The sequence below is a fragment of the Acinonyx jubatus genome, chromosome A3, assembly GCF_027475565.1.
Source record: "Acinonyx jubatus isolate Ajub_Pintada_27869175 chromosome A3, VMU_Ajub_asm_v1.0, whole genome shotgun sequence".
Lineage (NCBI taxonomy): Eukaryota > Metazoa > Chordata > Mammalia > Carnivora > Felidae > Acinonyx > Acinonyx jubatus.
The window spans coordinates 67,630,200-67,656,681 of record NC_069388.1 but is presented as its reverse complement, the minus strand read 5'-3'; the positions used below and the strand labels follow the sequence as shown (position 1 = coordinate 67,656,681).

General features: G+C 35.8%; 1 protein-coding gene across 28 annotated transcripts in view; it reads left to right on the top strand.

Annotated features, from left to right (window-relative positions):
* The window catches only part of NRXN1 (neurexin 1), a 1,120,881-nt gene extending 1,102,491 nt beyond the window's left edge, over positions 1–18,390 (top strand). For all 28 annotated transcript variants that reach the window (XM_053200575.1, XM_027072472.2, XM_053200578.1 and 25 more), the window contains one exon: positions 14,882–18,390. In XM_053200575.1, the coding sequence (XP_053056550.1) occupies positions 14,882–15,189 (308 nt within the window). In that variant the 3' untranslated portion in view covers positions 15,190–18,390. The remainder of the gene's footprint in view (positions 1–14,881) is intronic.
* Positions 18,391–26,482: the final 8,092 nt, after the last annotated feature.

The window sequence follows — 26,482 nt, the reverse complement described above, 5'->3', positions numbered from 1 at the left end:
GGTTCTTGAGAAAAAGAATCCTGGGTTGTGACACTAGCAAGAGGCTTTTAAAAATATTTATATATCAAAAAGTCAGAGAAGAAATTTGAAATTACAAGTTTTCTAAAGTAAATGCTCAAAAGAAAGGGAGGCCAAGGGCCTAGAGGCAGGAAGAAGCCCATCTAAAGTTTGATCAAGCTGTGGGGAGTATTAAGGTCTTGGTCAGAGGATTCCATCTTTCCAGGAAATCAATGTTATTCAGCAAACTAATTTTGCAGGAAATCAGTACGACACAAAATAATAAACAAAAGGTGGTTTTTATTTCTTGGTTTTCAGAACACTACAATTTACATTCAGTGTAAACTATTTGGACCTATCTGTGATTTTGGATTTTTTTTAAAAAAAACAGCAAAATAGAGTAGATTATTGCCACACATTAGAAAAGCCCTTAAGAGCATTTTGTAAGAACTGTGATACACAACAGGGAGTTAATATTAGTTCTGGCTGTAACTTTGGAGTCAGAACCAGTTTGAGTTGCAGCCCTTCCTGACCTTGGGGAAGTTACTTAAGTCTCTTTGAAGTTTAATTTCCTAGTCTGCAAAATGGGCAGAATAGAGTTGTTACAAGATTGAAAGAGGATGATGCATACCCAGTGATTAGCAAAATGCCTGTCTACATTTTAAATGTATAACAAATAATATACCTTATTATGGTATATTGGTGAGTGGAGTACCTGTTTCTACTAGCATTGGTTTGATGCCAGTGGATACATTATTCCATCTTGTAGCAACGTCCTCGTAAGACATACAGATTTGATGTGAGCCAAAAATGAGCCACAGTCCCTTTCGATGTTACAGAGAGTGGGCTCTAGTCCAAAGCCTTAACTAACACATGATTGGCTGCTTATAATTCTTAGTTAACAGATGAGTGAGTTTACTGTGTTATATTAAAGCATTTATTTGAAAGTCTACAAAAAGTGCATGGCTGCTAATACAGAGCTTCCTATATTAAGTAACAAAAATCTATTCGATAATGAGTACACAATAGATTTTTAGGCAATCTGCATGTATCCAACCTTAAAACATTAATAAACTTTCACATCACAAGTCCTTATTAGAAAATGCCAAAATACCATGAGAGCCTTTCTAAAGTGTGACATGTCCCCTTGAGCTTTGGAAAGAGACAATGAGATGGGTTGTCATTTTAAAAATAGTCACCAACCCTGAAGGAAGAAATGTGGCAAACGTTTAGAAAAATATAGCGTAAATCCATCTCTTATGGAAACATGAAATCTGGGAGGATTCTTGTGATGTATATCAAATACCTGTTTAGTAATGAAATTCGTTTCCTGTGGAGTTTTCTTGATATTTTATTAACTACCTTCCCTCAAATAATGTCAGAGGTAACTCAGCATATTCTGAATAGTACCCTACAGGAAATGCTGTCTCCATGAAGACTCATAATATGCTTTCTCTGTTGGTTCATGGGCTCCAAGGAGCAGCAAATGCTACCTTAGGCTGCGGTCTGTAGGTCTCACCTCTTGTCATCTGACTTTGTTGATTAAATCACCATCATCATTATTAACTCCTTACCCGATCTCAGGATTATAAGAATCCTGGCTTTGGTAATAAAATAGGAGAGACAAGAACATTTTATTAATTTTCCAGGTTAAAAAATGGATGTATTAAAGATGTCAATACAGACAGAGGCCATCAAATAAATGAAGAAAATTAGTAGAAAGAGAAGTACCAACGTTGTCACATCTATAAGCACACTAAAATCTTACATTTCCTTGAGCAAACTTTGGAGTGTCTGAGTTTAGCCACTCGTTGTATAATCAGAAGCAAAGCACTGAACCTCTGTGGACTTGACTTTTTGCATCTGCAAAATGGCATGAATAAGGTTAAATACCTGCAATATTGTTGTGCTGATAAAAGAGACAATGCATGTAGAGCACTTGGCATTCGATCCAACACAAAGAACTTTTGATAATGTAAATTAGCTTTTATTAGTAGTCCTGGCAAATTGACTGAGGAGTGTACCATACTATAAATGGAGATACACCTATTACCCGTGGCAAGAAGGAGAAATGTTAGTAATTGATACTTTAGTACCTAGAAAGTTTTTAAAAGTGTTTTTGAATTCTATTTACATAAAACTTTTCTCAGTAGCCACTCTGAAACTAACAAGACAAGAGCAGTGCTTCTGTTGGATAAACTTAGGTTGTGAGGATGGGAAAAGGGCACATATCAACTGTAATTTTTATTTTTGGAGGAAAACAATGCAGAGCTCTTGAAAGAAGGAATGATTAACCTTCCTGTCTGTTCTTTTAATCTGCCTGCTCTTCCCCCTAAGACATTCAGGAAGACTGGGCTACATGACTTAACCAGCCATAAGCGCCACAGACTCGCCCCCATGGTGGATGGCTTGACATGCTTTCTTCTGGTGGACTCAGTGGAAAACCTGGCTAATTCTTCACCTTAGCTCTTATACTTTCACCAGAAAGAATGAGATGTTTTCCAACAAAAGACGGCAATAGCTTTCTGACAGCAGTATCAAGATGATCACCCAAAGTGAGCAGACACAGTTTTAAATGAAGAAAACTACATATTGCCCCATCTCCCAAAATGCCCTGGACTTACACAGATGGTGTGCAGGAACCCTGGTTGAGGAGGAGTGCACCTAGCACCCAGCATACAGATCCGCAGTAGAGACCATACGCTGTATTTCATTCAGAGTACACCACAGAATTCCAGAGCAGGGAAGAAGGAAGGAGGAACAAAGAATTGGCCTAACAGTTTTAGAAAGAAACCTAAAACCTCATCAGAAGAGCTATTATTTCTAAGATAATAGGCCTTGCTGTCAGTGATTACTGAAGAGTGGTCTCGGGTGATCGATTTAATGATACCTAAAAATATAAAGTATAATAAAATTTTGAAAGAGGGAGAAATTTAATTCACTCCAACCATGGGAGCCAGCAAGCACTGATCTGTAAAGATGGAATGTTTCTGAGATAAACAGAAACAAGCTCTACATTCAGCATGACAATTAATAGCCTGAATCAACATGCCTTGCAAATTAAGGGATCTTTTAGTCACTTGAATTTACAGGGCCTCCATTCATGTTAGGGAAGTCCCTGAATGCAGTGACCCCTGAGAAGATAGTGTACAAGGTGGTCACCATCACAACTGATTGAGCCATGGCATGCAGTACATACTGCAGAACTGTGTCATTGTTGGGAAAGCTGCTGATTCCATACCTTTTGTGTGGAAAACATGGAAAAAAATCAGACTGTCATTGTTTTTATACAGAACCTTATCCTTCTCTGAGCACTTTCACGTTTATTGTTCTACCAAATCTGATTCTCATGGTGACCCTGGGAGGTAAATAACATATAACCATTATGTTTCTGATAAAAACAATGTTAGCAGTGGATAACAAATTACAAAAGGTCTCTTAACAATTTGTAAAATTGTAACAATAATACAGCCACGTACCCGTGTACACACATGCACATTCCTCACTACTCTAGTTATAATCATGGTGCCATCTTTGTCTTCCTATAAACCAGGTTCCCACCAAATTCCTAGTTCCAGGCCTGAGAATTCTTTGGAATGAATCCTCTGGGTTTTGGTAAAAATTGGTTGTTCAACTTTATGTATGTAAAACAGTGAAATGCATCTTAAGGAAAGTGATTTCTGGGGGCTCCTGGGTGGCTCAGGAGGGTAAGTGTTCAACTCTTGGTTTGGGCTCAGGTCATGATCTCACGGTTCATGGGACCCAGCCCCACATCGGGCTCTGCACTGACAGCATGGAGACTGCTTGAGATTCTCTTTCTCCCTCTCTCTACCCTTCCTCTCCTGGCACTCTCTCCTCTTTCAAAATAAATAAATAAACCTAAAAAAAATGAAAAGCCATTTCTGGGTGTTTTAGTCATTGAGCAACCAGAAAAGAAACTATTTTGCTATTGAAGAGTATAGTGGAGTAAAAATCAGTAATGGAGAGAACAAGCTACATTTCAAAATATAGCTCTTCTTGCATTTATGAAATGTAATACATTTTGATGAAAAACACAAACTCTCCAGGCTCCCTAGCTTTGAAACTCATTTTCTCAATTATTTTCTGTATGGCTTTTTTTTGCTTCACAAATATGGAAAGTTTGACCTGGCTGATGGGCCTCTTTTCAACTTACTTTGCAATAGCAACAGTCTTGAAAAGTACTCTAGAAACTTCTGCAACTATTCTGCTTATTTTGAGAAAAGAGCTCCAAATTAGCTCTCAACTATTTGTAGTGCTATGGGTGTCAGATGATGTTGATGTAAATAAAGCACCCAAATGAATCAAAATGGAGACTGCTAACTTGGTTGACTTTAAATAACTTAGTGATTTAGTCATTGGAATTAAGTGGCTTATTACTTGAAGGCATAGGAAAATAAATGCAGATATGATAACTTGCATTGATATAAATTGATCCTAATCTGCATAAGCACACGGGAAGTGATTTCTGGTTTAATTAAATAAATATCATAAGTCCCTCTTTTACTGAAGATATTAGAGAAGCTGGGACTTAGGGAAGTGTTGAGGAAACCATATTTATGATGAAATGCAATGTCACTACCAGTGTCTTGCCTCCCTGTTTATTACCTTTACTTAACACTTTGAAATCAGAGGTCTCTCACATTTTCTTAATGGTTAAATTCACCCCAGTCTACTCCTGAAAATTTATGAACTTACAAAAATCTCATCTTCTAATCAGCCAGAAAACATACATCTTGTAGCTTGTGTGCACAATCTTCATTTGATGTTAGAAGGTGAGGGAAGTGGTAGCAAAAACAAATAGACTTACAGGTAACTATAAAAGGACTAGCAACATAGACTGGAAGCAAAAAATCCACCCAACAGAAATGACAAACTTAAGTAAACTTTCACAATCGTGTGGGCCCCATACTAAAATGGATGATGTAAAATACGGTTAAGGGAAGACGGGGATTAAGTTAGATTTCCTGCAAATCCTCCCATGCAGTCTTCTTGATTCTGTTCCTGCAGCTTCAGGCCATTCTGTCTCAATGTTTTCCTTCTTAACTCTTAGTGGCTTTCCAGAGTTCAATCTAGAAACCTGGATCTTTCTTTTCCTTTGAGTCTCATTTCAAATACCTTCCACTCCAAGAAACTTTTCCTGATGTCCCTATCTAAGGCCTCATTTCTCTCTCTCTTAGTACCATTTTTTTGTGTCTTCTTCTTTTATTGCATTTTTAAATTTAAAATTGTCTTATTTTATCACATTTTCCATTGCGTTTCTAATACTCTAGGGTACCTTGATATCCTCAACATCTTACATGGTACCTGGTAAATTGTTGTTACTCAGTAAATACTTGTTAAAGAATTTTAATTATGTGATTTTAATTCTACTTGACTTTATTTTCCCCTTTTCCCCCCCACCTCCATACATGAACCGATAATAACAACTTGGCGTGAATCTTTCATATACCTTTCACCATGTTCCTATTAAATACCTAAAAAGAGTTGTTTTTCTCTCTTACTTTATAGAAATGGATGCACACTATATGAATTAAACTTGCTTTTCTCCTTTATTGACATGTTATGTATGTCTTTCAGGTCAACATATTTAACTCTAACTCCTATTTTCAACTTTATTAAAATTCTAGACTACGGGTGTTCCATAATTTATTCAACCATAACCTTGTCATTAATCTCTTAAGTTTTTCCCTTTGTTTCTTTTCCTCTCATAACATTATAACAAACATCCTATATTTATATATTTATGTGCTGGTGTATTTAATTATGTAGACTGTATTCCCCAAACTGGGGTTGCATGATTTAAATATTTGGGTTTTTTTTTATCTTTTACTATTGTAAATTTCAAGCATATAATGTTAGAGGGAATTGTATAATGAACTCACATGTACCCATCCTCCAGCTGCAATTCAATCTTTTTTAAAATGCTAATAGATGTTATTAGATTACTTCTTAAAAATGACTGAAAACTTCATATTCTCACCAGCAAAATTTCCCATTTCCCAAATAAATATGCTTACCATGTCACCATTTCTTTCTTCTTTATTCCTGTAAGTTTGTTGGGAAAAAAAAACCTCCTTATTTTATTTTGACTTCCATTGTAAGTTGAGCATCTTGTCCTACATTTAATCACCCATTCAGATCTTCTTTTCTTCACTTGCCTGTGCACATTTTTGTCCATTCTTCCAGTGGATTGTTTGTTTTACTGTTTCCATATTACTTGATATGTGCTCTTTGTATTTTAGAGGTATTGACTCTTGGTCTGTCATATGTACTACAAATATTTCTCTTCTCCTTTTCATTTGCGTTTTCACTGTTAGTGACACCTTTTTTTTCCCATAAAAGCATTATTATTTATGAAGCCAGATATGCTGATCTTATCGTGTATGACTCCTTTGCATGGCCTCTGATCTGTGTGTTAAGTTTTATATCCATCTTCTAATTTCTTTTCACTCTCCCACAACATCTACTATGCAACATCCACTCAGGCTTTTGTTTAGTTTCTGAAAAGTAAACTTTTTCTTTCCTCTAAGTCATTACTCCTCATTCCTTCTGATTAGAAGACTCTGCTGGCCACTTTTCACTTGACTACTCTCCAGTCTTTTTCCCTGTCTCACCCAAAATGTCACAAACTCAGAAAGGTCTTTCCAACTCCCCAGTCTAAATCAGAAACCCCTGTTCTACTCCTGCGTGGTAGCTACCATTTTCTTTCATCATACATGCTGGCTCCAACTGTTGTATCAACTTTAACTTCATGATTTTTTGTTGCATGTCTCTTTCCTTCATTATATATCAAGGCCCATGAGGGCACATGTCAAGTGTGTTTGGTTATCTATCTATACTCCCAGGGCCTAGTAAAGTCCTTGGAACATAACTATACTTCACTATATAATAGTTGACAGAAAGAGTGAATATTCTTAGAAAACTTCACAAAAGATGGTGCATCAAGCTAATTTTGAGGAATAAGTAGTATTCAGCTAGGCATGATGAAAAAGATCCTATGAGCCAGCCATGTAGGTAGAACTTTATTGGCCTGTGGGAACTGGCCAATTTTATTTATTGCCATAATAAAATTATGACTGCAAATTCCTTTGAGAGAAATGGAAGAGAAGTTTGAGTCGGTAGCTGTGGGCAGATCATAAAGGGCCAGGAGAATGGTAGTCACATTGATACTTGACACTTTCAAGCGTTCTCATAAAGCCTTATGGGCACAATGACCATGTAAAAGTGTATGAAGCCTGCAGATGATTGAGCTATAGACACATAGTTTACAGAGTATAAGGTGATTGAAGAACAGGTTTCAGTAAATGCCATGATCCTATGGCTTGCCCCAGAGATGAGGGAGAATGTATGTGTTCTTCAATTAGTTTTCACTTGACTGAAGTCACACAGGGTTTGATTGTCCATTGCCTTTTTAATTCCATGTGGTGCCATTTGAGGTAGTAGCTTGTTCTATTTGGTGCTTTCTGTCCTCCAGGCACATGATGAGTTTTTCTGTGGCCAGTGTCCCTTCCCACATAGTACCTAGATTCCTGGTGAAGATAACAGTCCCTCAGTCCCCCAGTGGTGGCCTCTGTACTTCCCCTTAAACATGTGCCTTTGTGCCTTTGAAGGTAGCAGGGGAAAATGTTAGACCTGGCAGCCACACAGGTGGCAAAGGCTTATTGATTTCCAAGTCCTTTCTGAATCTCCATTTCATTAGAAGGGCTATGATGTGCCACACATGTCCTCTCTCAAGCATTTTATCTGACCTGCCTGAGCAAACTTCTGAATGTGCAAGGCATGGGTGGAGTTGATGGGAAGAGAAAATGAGAGGGATTTGAAACATCCAGCATTCATCACCTCTCAGACAACCATAGTATGAATTGAAATTAGTGCACGCCATGCAAATCATTGCCTACCTGATTTCTTGCAGCTGTGTCATTTAAACATGCATTCTTGTGAGTGACTGCATTGTAATTGTTTCTTCTGACCCATGTTGTATTGAAGCACAGAAATGGAAAAAATAATAAACTTTATTTTTCTAGAGATGGAGAACAAAACTGTGCTAATCTCAATTCACAAACACCCCAGGAGCCTACAATTTCAATTTTCTTTTCACAGTATTAATGAAACTGGGTACTGGAAAAGTCAAATCTTCCCCCATAAATCTGAAACCATTTTGAAGACTAGCCTAGAATTATAATAACTTCCACATCTATTAAAACACAGTACAGTGCTCTGTTCTAATGAGATCATTTTAGGCAGCTCTTTTTCCTAGGTGGGGAGGAGAAAGAAATTTAAAATTGATTACTTTTAGTTTAATTTATGATAAAACCAGAAAGACTGGTCAAAGACTCTCAGTGAGAAAAAAATTTAATAAATGCATCTTGCCAGTAGTTTTTTAAAAGGATTATTATAAGGCAGGTTATCTAACAATTCCAAGTAGCAGAATGATAAATGTTGAACATTGCAGAGTTTTATAATCCGTTATATACCCCTACTGATCTGAAATGTATAGCTCATATTCTGGGTTTTTTTTTTTTAACCATTGGTGTATTTTATTCTTTACTATTTCTTAAAATTGGCAATATCTTATATTTTTTTTCTTAAAACTCAAAAGCTGATTTTTCATTGTCTTCAGCATATAATGAAACTGTTACTTCATCCTTGATGTGACAGGGTCATGGTTGATGACGTACCTATACACTAACAGTCTATATTGAAGAAATAAAACCAGCAATAAGAATTGCCTAGAAACTGCAATCTCACCCTACAAAGCTAAGTTTGGAAACAACATAAATATAATAAGATTACAGTGAAAGAACAGCTCATCCAAGTATACAAAATAGTTTCATAAAAATGACAATTTGAGTGATAAAAAGAGCATCTAATGGCATGGTTATTGCCTTAGTGTACTCATCAATGGAAATATAAGGTCCCACCACCCACCAAACTGTCATTTTATGTGACAGGAATTAGGACTGTAAGCATCATTTCTCGTGCAGGATCGTAAAAACAGACATCAAGCGCAGTTTTATTTTTTAATAACAATACCTGATTGCTATTTTTCTAGTCTCAGAAAGAATAACCAAAGGATGCCAAACACTTTCCATTGCAAAGTGAAACCTCTTTGGAAAAATTGACTAATGTTCAAAAATTTACCTTCCAAAATGCATACTTATTTTAGAACTTTAGTTGTGAATTATCCTGCTAAATAAACGCGGGCTTTATACTCCCCATTTGCATAAACTAAGGCTATGACTAGATACAAACAGTGGCAAACTGATAAATATAGGCCCCAGTGCAAAGCTTAATGACTTAATGTGCTCCTCACACATCCTCATCTGCATAACAAAAGTTTTTAAAATTGGTAATAAAATAGCATTTATAAATAAATATATATATATATACATATATATGGCATATGATTGTATTCTATAAACAAATTTAGAAGGCTATATTATAAAGTAAAGCATTTCAATATGAAACACAAAGACTATGTTCTGATGAGACAATCATATTTAGACTTTTTGGGGGGGCCAGTAAGGACTATTTTGTATTGTGGTTTGAAATTAGGAACTTGGCAATAAGTTTTGTTACTCATTGAACACCTTGCTGGCCCACTGTGCTGTCTGAGGGCCACCTTCAAGGACAAGTGCTGAACTGGGAGACAGATGCACAGAAGAGGTAGAGAGGGGGGAAGACGTAGAAGGAAGAACAGAGAGGAACGTGGAGTCGGTGGCAGAGACGCCAGAGGAGCTGGTAAGAAATGAGACCTGCCACAGTCTTCTCTGTTCTGTTCTCTGCTGTAGCTTAATATATCACTTAAACATGTTTGTTCCATGGTGTTTTTTAACTGGATCTAAATGAGTTCTTATTTGGGGGAAATGATGCTCTCTCACAGATGCACTGCCAAAGACTGTCAAAAATAAAGAAAGAACATACATCAGGACAATTTCTTTTCCTGTCCTCGTAGTTTAAAATAACTATCTCAGCAAACTTAAGGATAGGTTAGAATTTTAAATAGTTTACTTTTTAATTTTTTATGAAAGCAACAAATGCATTTATTAATGTTTTTATATGACAAGGCACTGGAGTATGTCTTTTACATTTGCTGTGCATTTTCCATAATGAATTTTTATCTGATATGATAAATTGGCTTAGGGTGTGATGTGGAAATATGTCAATAACTGTCCTAATACATGAAAGACTATGCCTACATAAATAATCATGGTATCAATCAATGAAAAACAAGAAAATTCACAGAGCTAACATACAGGATTCCTTATTAATTAGGGCCAAAGAAGACTATGTAGAGATCCTCAGATCTTGCCAAATATTTGAAAGAGATAGAGAAAGAGAGAATTAAAGAACCAGTTTTCATCTGCCCTTTATGTTTTTTATTTATTTTTGAGAGAGAGAGAGAGACAGAGCATGAGTGGGGAAGGGGAAGAGACACAGGGAGACACAGAATCCGAAGCAGGTTCCAGGCTCGGAGCTGGCAGCACAGAGCCTGACATGGGGCTTGAACCCACAAACCATGAGATCATGATCCAAGCTGAAGTCAGGTGCTTAACCAACTGAGCCACCCAGACACCCCTCATCTGTCCATTATGATAACCCTGTTTACCTGTCCATGAGCCTCACGAATATTTTCGTAGCCATTTAGTTGACAAGTAGCTTCTGTAAAAGAGGTTATAACCCTTTAGAAAGCTTTTTGTCCTTGCCCATGTGGTAAATGGCTTCTGCATCATTTAGGCAAAAATGCCAGCAGAAATCAAAAGCCTTCATATTGCCATTCAGGTGTGCATATGTGCTTTCCCCACAGGTAGTAGACCTTGTAATTTACACTCCATTCCAGTTGATTCTGAGGGTAGGTGATGATGGGCATGAATTACATGGGAGTAAAATAATCTATTGTTTCAGTGTTTGCATAAATTGTGTGTGATTCACAATGCTTCTCTACTTTATGAATCACTGAAATAGGATATAAGTGGGCATAAACACTTAGGATATTTCATCTACTCTTTTTTTTTTTTTTTTTTGGCTTGCAACCTAGCCTCAAATCAAAGTATGTGTGCCACCACCGCAGTTGAAAGCTTAACTTGCGTTTCCAGTCACACCAAAGGATACTCACATGCTTTGGCCTATTTAATACCCATCCCCAGTCCTGCTAACGTTTTCCATGGACCTTGGCCCCTTATGCTTCTGGTCCAGTTAGCTTCGTTTTACTTGTAAGTCAGTTACAGTTTACCTGTAAGCAGTACAAATTACTGGTAATTTGTACATATTCCATGCCTTTAGCTCCCTCCCCTACTCTCTTTTTTATAAGTGTTTTCAAAGTGTTCTTCTCTGCTTTTAAAATATTCTCATCACATGGTGGGATAGAGAAAGGGAGATAGAGTAAAAGTACATTTTAGTTCATTTGTTTGTTTTTTTTAGCACTACTGAGAAAACACATATATATTGTTTTATTTACTTAAAATGTCTTGATTTAATGTATTATGGAATGTAAAGGGAATACAAAATTCTCAAATGCAGGAAATAAAAGAAATGGTTATGGATTTTGCTGATTAAATTCCGTTTTTCTCATTGTCATAAAGGGTTAAGAGAGGACTGAGTTTCTCTTTGATATAAAATTGTAGTCAAATTATATAGGAAGGCATTTAGCCTTTTGAGCCATTTCTACTCTTCTCTACATTTAAATTAATATGAAATTTCCTCAGAGGTTTTCCAGTGATCATCAAAATAAACCATTAATAACAATAAGTGAAGCCACATTTATAATTCATAAATGTATTTAAATTTCTCAGCCTTTTATTGTACATCTGGGAGAGATGTCTTTAGTGTATAAATAGTTCTGATATTAGCACAAAAGTTAAGAAAAATGTCACTTATCCTTCAGAGTTGAAGCAAAAACAGAAAAAAATTACTAAATAATCAGTGAGACATGGAAGCAACTGCATATTCCAAACAGGCCTATAATAATATCAATGGTGGCTATTAATTTTTTAATGTGAATCAGGGAAAAAAAAGGATAAAATGTTTTATCATTGGGTTTTAGCATTTTGGGTAGGTTATTTTTAAAAAACGATATTTAGAATCTTTATTTACATATGGGTTACAGAGATATTTTTAGGCCTGCATGTGACTTAGGCAACGTTTTGGCTGGAGTTGCAAAAAAAGGCAAGTATTTTCCTTAAATAGGAGGTGTTTATCGAATGCCTGTATGGCAGACTTGAAGCGTTTGAGGCTTTGCTTTGGTCTTTACATCTCATTCTTGTAACATCAATTATTGATATCAATTTGTGGCTGCTGTGCTGCCTACACAGTTGTTGTGAACATAGATTAGAAATATTTGAGCACTGGGCTGCCTGGGTGGCTCAGTCAGTTAAGAATCAGACTCTTGATTTTGGCTCAAGTCATTATCCTTAGGTTGTGAGATCAAGCCCCAAGTCAGACTCTGTGCTGCGCACGGAGTCTGCTTGGGATTCCTCTCTTCACCTTCCTCTGCCCCTCCCTCCCTCCCTCTCTCTCTCTCTCTCTCAAAAAAAAAAAAAAGTAAATTGGTAAATAAAATAAAATAATAAAGAAATATTTGAGCAGATAAAAATAAGATTACAATTCTTGGATAAGGTAGTCCATTTAGGATACCAAATCCTAACTAGAAAAAAAATGAACATATACATTCTTAGTATAGAACATTTAAACCCTGCATTTCTTTAAAACTCTCAAGTCTTCCTAGCATGAACTATATGGTTAGGATTTTATCTCCATTCTCCCTGTTCTTTTCTGACAGACAAAGTGAGATAATTACGAAAATGTGTTTAAAATAAAAACACACCATCAGGTTGGGGGAAAAGATTTAGGTAACATTTAAATAAAATCCTTTCTTTAGCTCTTGAGACACCATGTTAAAAGAGTGATCCACAAATGAGCAAGTAAAAAGTTGTCATTTAGCGAAAGTTAGCAGCTGAGTTAATTGGCAGACTTTGGCAAAGATGACTGTATTTGAAAGAGAAAGTGCTGCCTCTGGTTTGTGAGGTAGTGACAGAGTTCCTGCAGTACATTCTATTCTTCTTGAGAGGAAATTAATTTCCTGTAATCAAATGCTGTGGATTATAGTCTTTGTCTGGTTCCACCTTGGCCACAGGAGCAACTCCAAGGCTTTTTATTCAGCAACATTACATGGGCTTTTGTAAAACAAGCAGTGACATATTCAGCATAGAAAGGTTTCACCTGATACATTTTACAGCTCCAGAACACAGCATACTGCTGCTTTGAGACCAAGAGCTGTTACTTTGTAAGTGACTATATTTGTAAGGCTTTGTTTGGGGAAGGAAAGGAAAGTGACAGCAAGAAACCCACATTTAGGCAGAAGAAACCTTGGTGATGTTCGGAAATGGAATTACAAAGCAGTACAGAGCTATGGCTGATAAATTACTCCCAGTATTAAATAGGAAATTTTGTAAAAATATTAAAAAATAGCTACTAAATGATGTTTAATAGTAGTATAATAAAAGCACAACTTTAGTGTTCTTGAACTGTTCAATTTCTATAAACACACAAACCATACACACACACACACACACACACACACACACATACCTATATATCTGATATATATACAACCTTGAGATTATTTTAATTCATGCTGCCTAATTTAGAAAAAATAATATTTTGAAAATTATAGCATTTTTAATCCACTACATCTGAAAAGTAATCTTTTTTTCTGTAAGACAAAAGAGAGGACACAGATTCAGAGAAAGAAAACATAAACCACAGAGGAAAATGACCTAGGGTCAAAGATAGGACAGATTTTTATCTCTGTACAGTTGCTTATCTTCTAAATATTCTTTCAAAGAAGAAGTTTATTGTGTAGAGAAAAATAGGTGCCCCACCCCCATTTACAAATTAAATCCCAGGACTTTTTCTCTCCATTTATCCCCAATTTTGGTGCCTAACTATGCCTTGGAGAAGATATTAATGCACCCTGTAATCCATTTCTTATACTCATGGAAAAGCTTTATTTATCCTTTGGAAACACTGAATGAGATTTTTGCCAGTAGAAGAAAAATGTGCAAGCCAGTCTTTTATTCATTATCTATTAAGTACTGAAATTTGACTCATACCCAACCTAGATAGCCTATAAAACTGAGAAAAAAATATTTTCCTACTTCTCCCTCCCAAATTTAGTTTTGGTCATCACTCAACCACTGCTAATGAATGGATGATACATATATACTTATGTGAATAAAACCTCCAACACAAAAGGATTTATTTTTATTTTAGTTTGTAAACTGTGACTAACATCACGGTTTTACGAGCAAGCAATTAGTCTATTCAAAATGCCTAGATTATCTTTTTGTTCAATACTGTATTCATTACTGTATGAGGCACTATGACTTCTAAAATAATACTAAATTTAGCTAGAATAATTCAGATTCCAGAGCTAGTCCAAGTGTTCCATATGAACCTCGATTTGGTTGTTAAATTAATACCCTCTGATAGTATAAGGTAGTGTCATTATGATTGTATTTACCATGTTGGGTTTATAATTTTTCACCTAACACATCAACGTGGCCCTTAAGAGCTACAGAAGCTTATTTGGGGCTGCACTTACAATATCATGTTAATAAAATTGATCTTTGATAAAGAAAAGATGGCAACAGATCTCTCCCCAAGTGCTTTGATTCCTAGTCCCTAGTCTCTAGTGACCATGAGGCCTAGGGATTGCTACATTTAGCAGCAGCAGAATACCTGTACTAAAGCCGTAGGTGTTACACGTTTAGGCATGCAAATAGATGGTACGTGTTAATATAGCTCTTGGGCATTCGGTGAACTCAGTAATCACACTACGTTGTTCTCCCCTTCTTTCCTACAGCTAACCCAACGCGAGCAGGCGGACGAGAGCCTTACCCAGGCTCAGCGGAAGTGATTCGGGAGTCCAGCAGCACCACAGGCATGGTGGTGGGGATCGTAGCTGCCGCCGCCCTGTGCATTCTCATTCTCCTCTATGCCATGTACAAGTACAGAAACCGGGATGAAGGCTCGTATCATGTGGACGAGAGTCGAAACTACATCAGTAACTCAGCACAGTCCAACGGGGCTGTTGTAAAGGAGAAACAACCCAGCAGTGCGAAAAGCGCCAACAAAAATAAGAAAAACAAGGATAAAGAGTATTACGTCTGATCCCAAGATCTTAAAAAAGACCCTTGTATAGAAATAGTCTTCATTTTATCTGAGACATAATATAAACTTATTTACTTTCCTTTTTACGAAGCACATACAAAAGAAGACAGGGAATGCAATCAGGAAGGAAAGACTGTTTTTAAAAAAATAAAAACAAGTATCTCATGCTCTTGTTTCTCCAAAAAAGAAAGAAAAACAAAACAAAAACAAAAACAAACAGGGGCCAATAAATTCCCTAACATCCACAGTGTTTTCATTTACTCTGCCTGTCTTTATGTTGCTGGAACATTTCTAAAAGACAGTGATGACCGCACGCATTCATAAAGCAAAGGAGTATTACAACATCAAGGCACAACACAAAAACAACGCAACACACAACACACACACACATACACACACACACACACACACACCAAAAAAAAAAAAAAAAAGAAGCTACCTATGATCCTGGATTTAGCCAAAGTGCTAGCGCTTTCCTGAGAAGTCAGTTAGCCCGATTGCCAGAGAAGACGGTGTCATTTGGAATGACCCAAACTGCAAACCTTTGGGTTTACCCCCTGGCGCAGCTGGAACAGTGGTTGGAACTTGCATTTGAAACAAAGTGCTGGCTTTTTTGAAGACTTGTGTAGGAACACATTCAAAAAGCCCCTTTCTGGTTGTGAGAGAATAAAAAAGTATGGAGGCCTTATTTTCAACAATGTGAAATATAAGGCACATTTTCACACTAAAATTTCAAAACAAACAAAAAAAACCCAAGAGGGCATAGATGCAATCATTGGGAAATTTTCATGCACGCTTAATATGTTATTACATATGTTTATATAAAATCCATCTCTGTGTGCTTTCTGGACTGTGATAAGTGACGTTTTATAGCCTGTTGTATAGAAAATGCAAAATATATCTCTGCTCTTCAGCCATTTTTGGTAAATTCAATGTTATAAGTGTTGCTAAGTATAGGGAGTTTTATGACATCGGAGCAACAATTATTTCAGGGTTTTGGTTTTGGTTTTTGGTTTTTGTTTTTTTGCCACCATTATAAATTGCCACAATTACTTACTTTTTTAAAAAAAATTACAATGTAGTGTTTATTCTAAGGAAGATATGTATGAATGTATATAAAAAGACTCAGCTACTTTTTTTTTCTAACATGTACAGCCTTCATTCTGTTGCAATTAAGTTTTAGTATTTGTATGAAAGGTGTGAATTAGAAGGTAAAATATATACATATGTATCTTATAATCTTCTTTTCTCCCCCAAATACTCACATTTTTCATATATTTTCACCATTTACAGTCACAAACACACACACACACAGACACACACATCCAGAGGAATCCATCAGATATGATGGAAAACCTGAACATATATATAACAGCAAATATTTACTGACAAATTGAAAAGTAGGAAGGAAGGAAGATAGTTGTGCCAAGGTATTAGTGACAAATGGGGTGATTTGCTTCATTGAGATCATGCTCCCAAGAAACCCTGGGAAGATTTTAGTCCCTAATGAAATGGAACCTTTTCTTACCAAATAGAATATCACTGGTGTATTGCTGCATGAATATGAAACATTATGTTGGGAGGTTACAGAAGCAAAATTGGTTAATCTACAGCTTAACCCTGGCTGCTGCAATTGAAAACTTTGTTTCCAATAAAATCATATATATATATATATATATATATATATATACACAGACACACACACACACACGCACACACACACACACACTCTGAACCTGATGTGCATGATAAATACTTTGGAAAGTAAACATTTTCTCAACTAAGAAAGTATTTTCAACAATTGTGTTAGTATCCATCTAAAAATATCATTCTCTGTTGATTATTGACCATATTTTAACTTTTCTGGTTTTACATATATATCATTAAATATAGTTTTAGTTTAACACACATTAAGCGATAGAAAAGTATAGATGACACACTTGTTTTTGCATATTGTTTCAATGATGTTCATAGCAATAAATTATTAATATGAGCAGGTAATGCAAAGGAAATGCATTATTAGATTGGAAGGTGATGCCTCAGTAAAAATTGGTCGCATTACTTTAACATCTCCTAAAAGAATGATTTTAGATTTCATAAAAGAGAATACCTTTACCATGAGCTTTAATCAGCAAAGGCAAAAAATGCAAAACATCTTTTGCGATACTTCAGTTGATGAAAAAAGCCAAGAAGTGGCCTGGATTTCAGACATACAGCACCTTAGAAATATGTATAATTCATAGCAAATCACCACTATCTATGGTTGCCAAGTAATTGTGGTGTGTGAAAAGTCTAAAAGGCTTTTCATGACCCAGAAAGTGGAGGTTTAAAACTAAAATTTAGTATCCATAACTTGTGTTTCAGATTTTCTTCTTCTTCTTTTTTTTTAATTTGCTCGCTTTAAGAATTCATGTCTTTTTTTTTTCCTCTAATTCAGTCTTACTCAGGGAAAGCCAGTGAAATAAGAAGGTAAATATGAAACCACTAATTTACATCTTGAGGTTTTACAAAGAAATGGTTGCTTTTCCATTTGCTCTATTGAACTCAAACTAGTTTCCATCTGGAAAGATTCTAAAATATGATAGAAAATAAATAATGGTATTTATAAGAAGTATATCTATGAAGGATGTTGTTGGGGTTGATTTCAATATTTCTTTCCAGCATAAATTTTAAAATTTCATGCAATGATCTAATATTGTCAGTAAAAATATTTTTAATGTTATTGGCCTACACAAAATCTAGCAATTTTTTTTCTTCTTTCTTTCTTTTTGAATGGAGAAAGAAAAGAGAGGAACATGAGCTAGAGAGAAAAAAAAGACATGAATAAGATCCCAAGTATCTTCATACCAAATGTATCAGGGTTCCATGAATAGTTGGCAGTTAACAGGATTTCACACTACCTGGCATAAATTTGATTACATCTCTAGACTGTAACTTTTCTGATTGAGTATGCTTCTTTTTTATCCATGTAATGTGTTGCCTTTTTAAAACAAAAAAACAAATACTACAATAATGTGTGAGGTGGTCAATCCCCAAAACATCAGAGAAAGGCCACATGACCCTACCCTTCTAGTGCTTTGTGTGATTGGGTATCTAAGGGTTTTGTTTTGTTTTTTCTGTTGCAAGGCCAATTTCTCCATTATTGGAAATGCTAAGCAAGTGGAATTTACTGTTTTGTTAATAAAATATTTCTTAATACAACTGTGGATTTATTGATTTCAAAAAAGTACATGCGGCACCATTTGGGGACCAAGTGGCCCAGTAAGGAAGACTGAATTTGAAAGGAAAACCTGTCCTTTAGACAACCAGGAGAAGAGTACTGCCTCTATTTTTCTGGGTTTTGATATTCATTAAGCATGTCTACCCTCATACACTTAACAATACAGCCACTAAATGTACCTTTGTTTGTATTTGTCCGTCTTGCTCTACAGGAAACTGCAAACTCCTAGAAGCAGTTAAAAACAACAGGAAGATGCTGATTTCATACATAAGATTTTTCTCTATAAAAAGTAGTGTAATTTAAATAAATCTGTGATTAATTTCCAATACTATCATTTACTAGCTACAAGCTATCTAACTTCTCTGACTCACTTTTCTCATTAGTAAATTAAGGGTAATGATACCAACCCCATAGGGTAGTAAGGATAATAAGAACTAATGTGCCTTGCACAACTAAGTGCAAAGAAAAGGTGGCTACTTGTATACTATTATTTTCCATAATAATAAATTCAAGAAAACATGTTAAAAATGTTTGCTCAGGTTGTGCTATTTGAAAAATAAAAATGCAAAAAACAAGTGTGTAAAGGAATATACTTTTTCATTTCCCACATTTTTTTTTTTTTTGCAAAAGCAAAGTGACTGTAGAAATGAGATGACCTATCAGTTACTCTTTGTGAGTTTTAGTCCAAGAGTTGGAAATGGATTTAAAACTCTGGCCTTTGATAATAATGTGATAGAAACAAACGCAGTCTTTATCCCCATTCTTAGAGTACAAGGTTTGAACATGAGTACTTAATCCATTTTATACCTACATTGTTCTAGTCATATGTTATTTCTTTCTTATTTACTCATAACTTTTAAATATACTGGGGAAACAAACTACCTCTTCTTAATGTCTAAATTAAAGGCTGTGTAATGTAGCTTACCTTAAAAATTTATGAAATTTTAGGGGCACCTAGGTGGCTCGGTCAGTTAAGCGCCTGACTCTTGGTTTTGGCTCAGGTCATGAACTCATGATTCATGAGTTCCAGCCCCACATTGGGCTCTGTGCTGACAGCTCAAGAGCCTGGAGCCTGCTTCAGATTCAATGTCTCCCTCTCTCTCTGCCCCTTCCCCTCTTACACTTTCTCTCTCTCTCAAAAATAAACATTATGTATTTTTTTTAATTTATGAAATTTTAAAGATGACAGCTGTATAAAATTTATCAGTAGTAAACAGCTCAAGGATTCTTGACCTGTGAGACACAGATCTCCAGAGTCCAGTGATTAGGCCCCAGGAGTTAGTAACCTCTAGCAATATTTATTAGTAAAATTTGACAGATTTAGAGAAGTATTCTTCTGGGGAGAGAATCTAATTAGGTTCATCAAATCTTCAAAGGATTTCAAAATTCCCTAAAATGTTAAGAACCAAACACACATTGGAAATAGAAAAACTTTTTTTATAAAAATAACACTGAAGATAAATGGTTCAGTGAGTATTAAGAAAGCATCAAAGAAATGTCATATACTTTTACAAGGTACATAAGCATTATCCTTTTCTCCAACTTGTTTAGCTGTCTGGCTTTTATATAAATTTTGCTTCGTTTTTACAAGTTCAATCTTCAAATATTTGTTGAGTACTAGTATATGTAAATCCATTCATCTCATATATCCAGTATTTTCAACAACATGATATTCATTTGAAGAACAACTTCTCCAAAGATTGGAATACTTGATTAAATATTCTGAAGATAGATTGTATACATCTACTATGCAGGAAGGCTCTATCCACCAAAAGCATTCATCCTGTGGAAGCCATCAGTACTGGAGAGTAGTAGATGGACTGCAAAAAACAGCTCATTGACCTCAAAATTATATTCATTGGATGGCCAGGAGGAAATAGTTCTTCACGAGGGTTATACAAAGAAGATGTGTTGACCACTTCTTCATAATTCCTCTTTTATCAAGAAGGCTGATTCTAGACCACTATGATAAGTGCATCTTGTGCTTGTATAAATATTCTTGTCATTGAGTGCTCTTCCTCCAGACAAGACAATTCTCGGTGAGGAATATGGTTATTCAAGTGGTAGCATCCTATGTTTCCTACCTGAATCCCATCTCTGTGCAAGATATGGTGATGGTTCTCAAGTGCCACTGATCAACTCTGCTTAAAAGTGCAAAATAACTCCCTGAAAAAACATAGAATATGGAACCACAGTATTGATCCTTTAGTAAAAATAGCAATAAATCAAAGAAAAGAAAGAGAAAGAAGAAAGAGAAAGAGAAATAAAAGAAAAGAAAAAAGAAAAGAAAAGAAAAAAAGAAAGGAAGAAACGAAGAAAGTCTGGTTGAATACTTCTGGTCTGATAGTTAATGTTTAGAACAATGTACTTTTACACTTAAAGTAATAATGATCTGTCACAAGCACAGCATTTAGAGCAAAGTGTTTGGGGCCTGAAGCCTGTTTTGAAAGTCATTAACTGTGGGTCCTTTGGCCATCCCTCTATCGATCATATCAAGTTTATTCAGATGTAAAAGTGAGATAATGAGACAACTGGTAGTTAGAATTTTAAAATATAATGCATTTAAATTCTTTGCATAGTTAGCTTCAGTACTTTACTAGAAGATAAAAAATAAAATAAACTTACAGTGTAGTTCAGAAATATTTTGAGCAGCTGCTAAGAGACTAGGATTCATGTAAAATTATATGTTCAAAATTGAGAATATTTTAAAGGTTCAAGTTAATTGTTCTAATATAGATGGTATTTTACAGTGTCCCCAACAAAGCCTTATCCAGCCAGGAGTAAAGGAGTGGTTGCTTCTTTTGCAAGGTAGTCTATTGTAGGGCAGTTGTGATTTACAATTTCTAGGTTCCTATAGCTCCCCCTTGGTGGTTCTATTTCTCTTTGTGCAAAATAGAACTCACTCCATCTTCCACATGACAGCCTTTCCAATATTGTTACTCTCCCTCCACCTTTGCATGGGTTTTCTCTTCTTCATTCTTAACATTCTGGTTTCACTTGGTCATTACTCAAATTATCTGGATGCTGAAATTGCCATCATCTTAGTACCCTTCTCTTAAACCCCTGGTCTTCTCAAAATGTGACACAGAAGTGACCACAGTACTTGTAAGACCAAATTACAAATTACAATAGAGTTATCACCTTCCTTGATTTGAACTTTATTCTCTCTAATACTTAAGTTTTCATTATTTTTTAAATACTTTTTTGGATTATATTGAATTTATGATCAACTAAAAATCACCAAATTTCTTTCTAAGATGGGTATCCTTTAACTTACACCTATGTATTATTTGAATTTAAACATAGGACTTTATCCGCAAGAAATTCATTGTATTGAGTCTGAATTCTGGCCAGTTGAATTAAATATGTATCTTGGTCCTCTCACAATGTTCTCTCACATTGGCAAATTGAGAGATTTGCCAATGATTGGCAAATTCTATATACATTTAGTGAAAATATGTTTACTAGAAAGATACTATGCATGCCTTAAAAGATTTCCCACTAAACAATGTTTCTTTACTGGGGGGTAGGGATAGATTTGAGCCCAGAGGGACATTTGGTGATGTCTGAACATAGTTTTGGTTGTCATGGCTGGGATGGGGAATGCTACTGGTGTCTACTGGGTGCAGACCAGGGATGTAGATAAACAACAATGCACAGGAAAGCTTTCCCCCAAACACAGTTATCCTATACAAAATGTTAATATTTCCAAGGTTGATCCTCGTAAAACATATCACCTGGCTAGGATAATACATACCAACTTGCCAATCATCTTTAACTGGAGATTCACTCAATGTATTTGTCTTGTTTAGGAGAAGATCATGAGAAACTAAGTTACTTTGCAATCAAGATACAGATAGTTTTCTCCTAATGTGTCAGTGAATCTGACATATTAGGGAATTAGTTTAATTTTTATATCTGTTTATTAATTATTACTACTTTTTAAGAAAAAATGGCCACAAGGCATCTATTTTTAAAAACAATTCTAATTTTGATTTTAAGTTCACCACTATAGAATTGGAAACATTCTCTGAGTATTACTTTCAAAATCAGGGCAAATCTTGCTTCCTCTTCTACCCTCACTTCTTATTTTCTGAAAATGGCAAAATTACCAGTATAATTTCATAATCGCATTAAAGTTCTCTGGATTGTATTTGGCCTTGACAAGACAGATAAACTTTTGAAAAAGAGATTTGTAAATCATTCACTTTTCACCTACATCGTGCATCAGTCCTCACTAGTACCCTATTCCTTGGAATCTGATTTCAAGAGACTTAGGTGTAAGTGTGTGATTTCTGGCCTGCTTGGTCTATCCCAGAATAGGTGCTCTGGTATTTTCTATCATTTACAGAAGGTCACTATAATAGACATTCCCTTCCATTATCCAATAAGCTTTCTGAATATCAGCATGCTTTAGAGAGGTGATTCCAGGGAGCACTGGAATTGGAACAAGGGAAGAGAAAAGAAGAGAAAGAAGCCCATTAAGATTGTATTTTAGTGCTATGGGCAATAGAGGCTCAGTACTACTTGGAAATTCTAGGAGACAGTGTTGAATATGCTTCAGAATTGTTTTTGCCTGAAGGCTAAAGAAATAGGGATATTTATCTATAAATTCCTGTCAGTCTTTTTTCGAAGGACTCCTAGGAGGTAAAAGGGTAGAGGCCATAACTCGCAAGTGCTCTATGGGATGTTGCCACCTGATGTGCTGTGGTCTGGAGAGAGTCCTCAAGCAAAGAGTTGCATGTGCTTGCAGCTGGAAGCCATTTGGTCACTGTGCCCCAGAGTGGTGAATGCTATGGTATACGGAAGGGTCATGTGCACATCAGTAAAGTTTCTTATGCGTTTCTGATTTAATACTTTAACTGAAATTGAATGCATTCAGTTCTCTGTCTAGCTAAATCGGTTCTGTACTGAGCTGCTCATTCTCCAAAATGATGTGATTCTACTCTCGGACCAGCCTCTGTACTTTCCCTGTGTTTCTTTGATGGTGTTCGCAGGACCACGATGGCTCGTTTCTGGCCATCTTGCAATCGTTTCCTATCATAACTGCAATAGCCTAACAGTTTCTATTCTTTTCTCAGTTCTAGCAGGATAATTTATCTCAGTGTCTCTTGTATCACATATAGCAATTTAGAGCCAAAACCCAGATACTAGTCTCCCTGAACATAATCAAGGACCACTGGGCATGTGTAGCTCTCCTCTGTGGATGGGGAATATATATTCCCAGAAATAAGATTCATCTTATATTTTTGTCCATATGTTCCTAACATATCAGGACACTGTGTATCTCTCACCAACCCCTCTGAAGTTGTCTCAGATGCCTACCTCTGGATGGGAGAGGATGGGGATAGATGTATCCCTTCTCTATCTGTGGGAAAAAAAAAAACAAACAGAAAGTGAATTTCTAAAAGGTTTAAACATTATCTTACTCCATGTTCCCAGCGAAAAAAATCTGAATTTTATATAGTCAGGAGATGGGATGGAAGAGGTTATGCCTTTGGTATTGCTAGCTTGCCTACATGCGCTGTATACACTGCAGGATCTCACCTACAGACACTTGCCCTGTGCCTGTGTGGGTTTCCCTTGGATGTTGGACAGTATTCCACAGAGATGCCCTCATTATTTTTTACTGGATTTTTGTAAGAACCATAAGGTTCTCTGATCCACATTTATCATCTCTGTGATCCAATCTTTACAAAACACACTCTTACACCAGTCTCCTTTTCTAAGAAGTCAAATGGCTCCATTCCACCTTAAAAAAAAGAGTCCATGCTCTACATTTGTGCTTGCTACCTTTACTCCTATCAGCCTGAGGCAATTTCTCATGTATTTACATGTGTCTGTAACTTGGCTTATTTTGTACCTCAGCCTAAAAAGCACGCAGTTCCTTACCAACAGAACTCAGTCTCTTCTATCAAGGCCCACTTCATAATATGTGGAAAATTTTCTCTTCTCAACCCAGTTAGAATCAATTACTCCTGCATTCACAGATATATTGCCTGTGTGTCTATTAATTATTTCCTTCATTCTGTCTTGGTCTATAGTTCAGTGTTTATAGATTTTTTTCAATTATATGTAAGTTCAAATATCAATTCCTTCCATAAAACTTTATAGATAGAGGAGTTGGAATCATTTTCTTTTCCTGTGTATTTGTGCAATGCACTGTTCACATTGCTTATATTGCATTTTGAGCAATTTTTTATATATAGTAATTATTCTTAATATAGTTATTTATAAATTATTCCATATCCCCATTTATAGAAGGTAATAACTTTTTTGTTCATTTATTCAAATATTTGGAAAACATCTGTGATGTCTTATGCCCTGGGCTAGGTATTCAATATATAATTTTAATTCCACATAGAGTTTACATGTCACTGGGTAAACAAACAGCAATCAAAGAAACACGTGCATGAATCATACATTATAATTATTTTATAAAAGAAATATGAGCACGTGATAAATGAAGATTAACATTGACTTTGTTAACTAAGATTGGTTAACTCATGAAGATGGAGTTAACCAGGCAAAGGATGGGAAGAGGGTTGGAAGTTAAATCTGTGTTAAAAGAAGGCTAGGGGCATCTGGGTGGCTCAGTCGGTTAAGTGTCTGACTCTTGGTTTTGGCTCAGGTCATGATCTTAACGATTTGTGAGTTCAAGCCCTGAGTGGTGCTTTGCACTGACAGTGCAGTCTGCTTGGGACTCTCTCTCTCTCTCCCTCTCTCCCCAACATGCTTGCTTGCTCTCTATCTTTCTCCCCAAAAAAACAAATAATCTTTAAAAAAATATGCCTGGAACACATGAGAGACCAAATCAAAATTAGTGAAGCTGGATCATAGAGGGCAAGGGTGCCAGGGTGGGAGGAACAGTTTGCAAAATGAGGCTGGGATATTAAATAAGAACTGGATAATTTTGTCTGCAGATGAAAGAAAATGCAACTTAAACTCTTTCTAAGGAAACGGTTCACATAATTGGAAACTCAATGAGATGGTAGACATTATGGTTGATGTAGTGATGCTCACAAGAACCCAACTTCTTTCTTAAGCTCTATGGACCTCAAATGTTATAGGTAGCATCTTGCAAAGTAGTAACAGCTGTCTAGGTATGAGAAATGACAGGAAAACACAGTGTCATCTCAGCAAAGAGAAGAAAGTGGAAGACGAGGAATAATTTATTGATTTATTGTGTTGGCTGTTAAAAGTGTAAAAAAAAAAATCTCTCCTTGATGATTGACAGATGCTGGGAGTTGTTGATTTTGTTTCAGCAAACCTATAAGAGGAGAAACTAATTAAAAGTTCCAGAAAGGGAAAATTCAAATAATGAAATGTGGATCTAATTACTTAACACAAGGATTCTCAGCCCCAGTTCATTAAAATCACCTGGTGAACTTTAACAATGCTAATGCCCCGGCCTTACCCTGGGGGTCTGGATGGGGCCAAGAGATGTTAATTTTCTAATCAGTTAATTTACTAATTAATTGATATATACATTTATTAATTTATAAGTTCTCCAGGTATTTCTAATGGACACCAAGGGTTCAGAAAAATCACTTGAAGATAACTATTTGAATCTCTTGTTTCCATGGAATAATCTGTCTACATTCCCTTAGGCTATAAACATAGAATTCCACTTTGGTTTATCCTGATAAAATTCAGAGAAACTCAGTTGCATGTTATGCATACCAACAAAAGTTGCTTAAAATAATATTAGTAGAAGCATGATGCATACATCTAATAGTGTCAATTACAAGCAGTAATCGGTTGAGGGCATTGAATTTTTACTTTTCCAGTTCCATGACCCCAGTTACAGTTAATGTGTCTGGATTTCCTTCCTCCTAACTTGGACAGTTTTTTCCTATGTATTCTGTAATCATTCATCTCACCACCCCACTACAATGTGACTTCCCTGAAGTCAACGATTAAGTTTTACGCCTCTCTTTTATTTAAGCACCTGACCCAGGTAAATATCAAAACTAGAAGAAATTTGATAAATATGTGACTGATTTACTGATATATTCATGACTCTATTTTAACCTCTTTTTCATGGGACTCAAGAAAGAGGAAAGAAGTAGC